This window comes from Tupaia chinensis, unplaced genomic scaffold (genome assembly GCF_000334495.1).
Source record: "Tupaia chinensis unplaced genomic scaffold, TupChi_1.0 Scaffold000048_1, whole genome shotgun sequence".
Taxonomy (NCBI): Eukaryota; Metazoa; Chordata; class Mammalia; order Scandentia; family Tupaiidae; genus Tupaia; species Tupaia belangeri.
The window spans coordinates 3567723-3574922 of record NW_006159506.1 but is presented as its reverse complement, the minus strand read 5'-3'; the positions used below and the strand labels follow the sequence as shown (position 1 = coordinate 3574922).

Below are 7200 nucleotides of genomic sequence, written 5' to 3'. Positions count from 1 at the left end.
CTTCCGATGCCTGGTTGTATTTTTTTAGTAATTTACAAAGCTAGATCGGAAGTTGTAATATACCTTCTCGAATGCAAGATGTACACAAGATAAAATGCCTTCCTTAAATAGAAATGTTCACTTTCTTCATCGGCCTGAGGAGTTAAGTGCCTTTTATTTTTATTTACTTGAGGCATATACAACTGGACCCAAACGCAAATCCAAAACGATATGTCCATTCCAACATTGCATTAAGCCATTGCATATCCAAACATTTTTAGCAGGAGTCTAGAGGAAGCTGCTTTAGCAGCGTGAGTGGATGCTGGTAACAGTTTTTCTAGAGCAGGGAGTGAAGATAGGTTGGGCTCTTAGTTGTGTTGAGTTTGGAAGGGTGGATATGTGTTAAAAAAAAAAAAAAACACTGCCATGAGAAACTTTTTGCAATGCTTCCAGTTTTCTTTTTTCCCCCCTAATCCAAACAATTCAAAGTCTAAAATTGCTCACTTTTTTCCCCTCCAGGAGAGAAGCACAATTAAACTAGAGATAAGAGCATATGTTTAGAAAACAAAAAGCTAAAAGGGCACATAACCCTAAGCTTTCGGGACAGTCTTAAATCAGGATGCAGGTCAAAGATTCCCAAATTAATTCAGGAAGTAATGGTCACGCATTTCTCAAACGCAGATGTCAGAAGAACTTAAGTGATTTACTGCTGAGCTCTTTAAAGGAGACAGGAACTTGGAGAATGTGCAGTTGTTAAATTTGCACATTGTGTAGGTCAGAATGAAGCTGGGGAGGTGTAATTTTGTGGTGGTGAACAAGAAGGAGGGAGGAGAGGAATATTATGCAAATCGTTCTGCGGCATGGAAGAATTCTGTTCACTTCCGGCGATATTCCCTGGAAAGATGAAACTGCCGGATTGACACAGAATACAACCAAACATCTGGCCACTAAATAGTATCCATTTTCCCAGAAGGCAGTTCTCTTTCAGTTAGCAAGTGGCTTCCCTTACCCTCCACTAGCGATGTGAGTAGAGTAACGTTGGCAGCTTTGCGTCTTCCTGCAGGTAGATTTAATCCGATTTTGTCCAGTTTTTCTCTTAGAGATCTTCCTCCATTTTTAGACTTCGCTCTGTTTCACGACATATTTGAGAAAGGGAGTTAGAAAACATTGAATTGCTCTCTGTATCATATTAAAGTCACCTTGAAAGCTTCCTAAAATGTGCTTTTAAAAACTGAGAAGTGTGACCCCCAAGACATTTAAGGGAGGGGGGCCCTAAGAAGGAAGGTTATAGAAAGATCATAGGAGATAAATACTTGTTAAACTATAAAGCATCCACCCCCCCCCCAGATGTTCAGTTAGGATTGCAGCTATTTTTTTTTTTAATTCTTTTATTTCACTTTATTTATTTATTTATTTAAATTTGACCAGAGAGGACAAAGCAAGAGAGAGAGAGAGAAAGTGAGAAAGCAAGCTGCCAGGTCCAGGACTCGAACCATAGTTGACCATATAGGAGTCCAGTGTCCTTAACCACCACGCCACCTGCCGGCCCAGGGTTGCAGTTATTGTGGCAGGGTGGAAGGTTTTGATTTCCCAACTCTCTAAAGAAGAACCATAAACAGGGAACCAGCAGTTAGCGTAATGGCTGTCACTGGACTCCCACGTAGTCGACCACGGTTCGCGTCCCGGACCCAGTGGTTTAAAACTCACACTGGGCACGTGTGCATGCGTGCCCAAGATCCCGAGAGGAGAATGGAGGAGAAGGGGTTGCAGCGTGGCCATCCTCCGTGGGGGGTGATTTCTCGCTTTCTGTCTCTATGTCTGTCTCTGTCTGTCTGGCGAGCACACGCGCCCTATAGCGCAAAAAACCTCTCCAGAAAAAAAGAACCATAAACAAACAAACACAGCTCTGATCTTTAGGGTTTGAGGTATTCTTGAGTTCCACTGATTACTGTATATTTTCTCTGTTGTTATCATCACATGAATCCCAATAGGGTCTTTAAATTGTCTTTGCAAGATCTGCTGTTAGGTTGTTCAGAGTAACCAAAGTTATCATCACTCTCACGTTTCTCACTCTGACTTTTAGCCCCAATGGGAAATTCATTTCACCAACTGTTTACACGTCATGTCACCAGCCTAACTGGAAATGTCAAGGACTGATATCAGCCTGGAAGAATTTCACTGATTGCAGAGACAATGAAGGCAGTTCTAAATAGATGTCTAAATAGACTCCCATAATCAGAACGTGGTTAAGATAAATTGTTTAAATAAAACAGCAAATTAATTAATTTCAGATTTTATTCCCTACTCAAGTGCTCTTTAATTGTGTGGATTAGATTATAGTCCCCTAGGTAAACAGTCTCCAATATTGGGGATGGGGGAAGGGGAGGCAGAGGGCAGAGAAAAAAATCTGTGTCAGCAAAAGATTCCAAAAGGAAAGCAGATTAGCTGCGAGGAGGAAGAAAAAATTACTATTGCTGATATTCAAATCTTTTACAGGCTTTGTATGGTATGCACCCACCAGAGTGAAACTGTGGGTCCATAAATATTTAGATAAATGAGTAACAGTCAAAACAATGAAGTTCTTGGTCTTATTTAAGGAAAAGGGAAGACACTCACAACTCAATGTGGGACGGAACCCTAGGAGGAGGCCCCCAGCAGGAAGAAGCCTACCCTGCAAAAAAGGTGCTTTTAACTCACTGAACTACCTCGCAGGGGTGAGGAGAGCATGCCTGGTCACGTATGTAACATGCTTTCTTGGGCAGCGAATTCATGCCTTACACATCAAGGTCCCAGTACATCAGAACCATCAAACGCGAGCTCCTCTGGGGGTAGGAGATGTTGCCATCTGCCTAGAGGTGACAGTGACCAAGGGGGCGTGGCGTGCGGACTCTAGAGGAAACCATTAGCTTCTTTTACTTAAAAGCCAGTGTATTAAGAGCCTATTGAATGGTTACCGTCGGCGACCCTGCAAAGAGGTAAAGCCAGGCGAGAAGCCGGAGAGGAAGTTTGCGAGGTGTGCGCGAGGTGGTAAAAGGCGGCGGCACGGCGCCCCGCGGCTGCAGCTGCTGGGACTGAGCCCGCGGCGCAGCGAGCTGCGCGTGCGCGCGGAGGGGGCGGGGGGGTTCAGCGGGCGCGCGGCGCCCGGGCCCACGAGGGGAGGGCCGGGGCGCGAGGCCCGTCGGCGTCGCAGCCGTCGCCCCGGCGCAAGCGCAGAGTTCCTCGGGCCGCGGGGCGGGGCCGCGCCGGGCCTCACCTCCGGAGCACGCCGCCCAACAGCGACGCGTTGAGACACTCGGGCGGTGAGAGGCGCCGCTGCACTTCCGCCACCGTGACCTTGTACTTCGAGGTGGAACTGAGGAGCGAGAGGCGACCCGGAACTGAACAGAAGACTTCGTTGGGGTTCACCACGCCGCCGAAGAGGTTGTCCTTGTTAATAGGGATGGCGGAGACGGCGTTGCTGTTGGACTTAGACAGAGACACGGGGCCTGCGGAGACACACCGGAGGCCGCGTGTGGGCGTGGAGGAGCCCCCCAGATCCTGCCCAGCCCGGCCTTCGCCCCGGCCAGCGCTGCAACCCCTGCTTCTCCTCCTGTCCAGCTCCGAGATCCTGTAGTTCTTTCCCCGACTTCCCAGCTCCCGTCCTGTCCCCTGCTCCATTCCCGAGCCTGGGTCCCTCGGCCCGGTGGCCCGCAGGCCCTGCCCTGTCCCCAGCCAGCCCTGCCCCTCGCCGCCGAGGGTGCAGTCTAGGGACCAAGGCGAAATTGTGACCCCCTTGGGCTCTGAGCATCCGAGCGGCGTGAGCCCCAGGCGAGGTGCAGGAAGAGAGCTTTATATTTGCAAAGCGACTGCAAGTTAGGTGTACTTTGGAATTTGGCGGTGTGAGGGATTTCCTATCCGGGAGAAATCGCTCCAAAGACCTTAAAATCCGTCAACTTAGAAGGTTAAAGCAGCCAGTAAAGGAGCGTTCCAGATAAAGCCCCTAGCTGGGACCTAGAGGGTTCAGTTGTCGCACACCACACATGTCCTCTCCTTTTGATAAATAGGCCCTTTTCTATGATCAATTGGGGAGAAAAAAAAAAAAAACTCAGTTTGGGAGATGCATTCCAAGCCCAGTTTTCACCTGGGAGGAGGGGAAAGGGGGGGTAAACTGGCCTTCCACCAGTACTAACCCTGTGTCCTTTTGTTGCGCAAATACTTAAGAGCCACTTTTGCTTAAGCGCCTTTAGTGGGAAGGGGGAAGAACATACCCCTCCTTTTTAAAAACCGTAAGCTTTTTTCACTGTTGGACCCACCATTGTCAGAAAAAAATCCAAGACCGGCAGAAACAACTAATGCGTTGTATTTTCTCAACGCCAATGTAATTCAGATCATTCACGACCATTTTAAGTACAGTTTGCATTTGTATTTTAAAATTCCACATGGGGTATACCTAATAATATGCACGCTTTCTCATGGCAGTGCTCCTCATGCGTTCTTTAATGGGGTATTCTAGACGGATGGAGGGGTGGGGGGCTCTAGGTTTTGGATAGATCACTTGTGACATTAATAGCTCTGGGGAGGCTAATAGAGACAATAGGAGTTAAACGAACTCTTGAGAGATTACTAATAAAAGAGCCAATTATCATGTCGACTTGGAAAGAGCATCTCTTAAGATTTATCCCTTGCACATCTAATTTGACGTGACAAAGACTTCGCGGATGCAAAAATGAAACTTTCAACTGGCTAACAATATACTGATTGGGGTTAGAAATGAGAACAGTTTTATATAGCGTCGTCCTCTGGTGGTGCCTAGAATCCTGAACTGTAACATTGCCACCATCACCAAAAAAAAGAAAAGAAAAAAAAAAAACTGCCACCAAGAGTGAAGAGCTTTTAATCCAGTAAACTTTCATTCTAGTCACTAAACGCAAAACAGATTACAAATCCAGCTAAGTCATCTGACACCTTCCTAACAGTTTCTGCTCTGAGCAAACAGGCTAATAATCCTGACATCTTCAAGATACTCACTTCAAGATAACACAAATTTTGGTTAACCCAAGCACCAAAGTTTTAAAACCCTTAAACACCTCGCATGAAACTAAATTGAAAAACATGCAAGTTTTCTCTGTTAAAGAGTGCTTTCTATGATCTGTCCTTGGATTGCTATTAAGTTATTTGTACTGTTTTAGCATTACATACTTCTTAATACTCATGCCTTAACACCACTTCACATAATGGATTAACTAAACTATTAAACCATCTCAAAATGGAAATGCCACTTCCAAGTCAGTTCAACTGCTGCACATTTCACGTGTCTGTCCAAATAGCATTAAACGAACGGTCAGATCATGCATCAGAACAAAGCTAGCCTGTTGCCATTACCCATGCACTGCAAGTCCATTATATTTAAGCATTGCTGTTCCATGTCTATCTGTTTGCAAATTCTGAGCCTTTAGGAAATCCTGTTTGAAAAAAATAAATACAGCCCTGCAAGTTCTTTTCAATAGCACTCTGCCTGTAAGGACATGCTTGGAATGCAGAAGGAAATGGCTTACCTTTCTTAATTACAGTTTGATCTGGGATGTTAATACCCGGGTCTTCTACGTGCTACAACAAAAGGATACACATGGATGTAAGTGTATAATCAAAACAAAAGGAAATGAATATTCCCTGCAAGATGGGGGAGGGGAAGGTGTAGAATCGAAATTTCTTCTCCCGTTTAATGACATTTATATATAAACATCTCATCTTGGCTTACTGAAATTTGGAGCTTTGCAACTCAAGAGGTTTCACTGCACACTCCCAGCCAATTTCTCCTCCCCCAGCAAATAATCCAGTTTGGAGGGGGTAGGGGCGGGGAATAAAACTTTCTTTGGAAATTAACTCAAGTTTTGGAGCACCTAATCTTTCTCACAGTCAGTTCCACCTTTCGAAATGCACCAAGCTTTAGCTTGGGCACCTCAGCACCTTAGGACTTCAGGGATTCCAGGGTTCAGGCAGCAAAAGCAGAAGAAACACAATGGAAATGACAGAGGTGGGAGAAAAAAAGAGAGTGTTGGAAACCATGTAGGTAGTGTAATAAGAGGCAAACGCTTTTTTCCATAACCTTCACTTATGGAAAACTAGAAATTAAAAAAAAAAAAAAAAAACTCGTGCCTAAACTACAGCATGAAAATGATCAAAACCAAAAAACAACCTTTGAGATTACTTTCCTGTTGTCCAGCAGCGGGTTTGTGAATGCTGTGTGTGTGTGTGTGTGTGTTTTACAGATGGATGGATATACGTATGTGCGCTAGAGTCAAAACGTGATTAGAAAGTAAAATGAAATCATGTTTTCTAATGCAGAAACTGACAGGCAATATAATGTCTGGCTGTGTTTACAAATTAGCACCAGGGCGACTGAGATAGAAGATTTCGAAATTGTTACCAAACGCAGGCATTACCATTTAAAAAACTATGACTTCCTTCTCTAGTCTTTGTCCAACAATAATACTGATTCGAACATTTTCCATTCTGTGTTGGATTTATGCTCCTGTTAATTGTGCCTGATCGCAATGATTCCGGGTGGATGGGACTGAGTTGCTTTATTACAGGTTTTATTATACTCAATGCTCTCATTTGTAACTTGCCTAAAGTGCTTCTGGATTTAAGTATAATTAAATTGAGAAATGTTCAGAAATGACTACTGCTGCAGTTCTTGTGTTTTAACTATATGGGGAAATATGATCCCTTTACGCATGCACCCTAAACCCATAAAGTAAATGTAGTGTGGCATAATACTTTTATTTGTGTTATTTCTAGACCTTGTCCATACAGGGAAGACTGTTAAGTTGAAAACCCCACTGAGATATTAATGATTAAATCATTTTCACCATCGATTTGATTTTCTTAAATATTTAGCAGTCGTTCTTATTAAAGGTTAACTGTTGCAGCATTAGGAAAATTGAAAACAACCCTTTTCCTGACCCAAATTCCTTTGAAAGAATTTTTTCTTACTGGATGGGGGAGGGAGAGGGAAGAGCAGCCACTGTGTTTCCTTGGTTTTAATTTGCTCTTTCGGTTAATTTCTCTTTTGACCAATTTCACTACAAAGAGTGACTACACAGGTGTCAAGAATTCACAGTAGCCACCTTGGAATTTTTGAAAAGTACAGCAGTTCTAATTCACAGTAGTTCCAAAGGCAACAGTATTTTGCAATTCACATATACAAAGAGCAGTCAAGGAAAAGAATTCAGAGACTCT

The 7200-nt window shown here is 44.1% G+C and overlaps 1 protein-coding gene across 1 annotated transcript in view; it reads right to left on the bottom strand.

The window, feature by feature from the left end:
- Positions 1–7200, bottom strand: part of TFAP2A (transcription factor AP-2 alpha) — a 19015-nt gene that overhangs the window by 4937 nt on the left and 6878 nt on the right. The window contains 3 exon segments of the mRNA XM_027774871.1: positions 989–1107; positions 3233–3464; positions 5514–5565. Of these exon segments, the coding sequence (XP_027630672.1) occupies positions 989–1107; positions 3233–3464; positions 5514–5565 (403 nt within the window).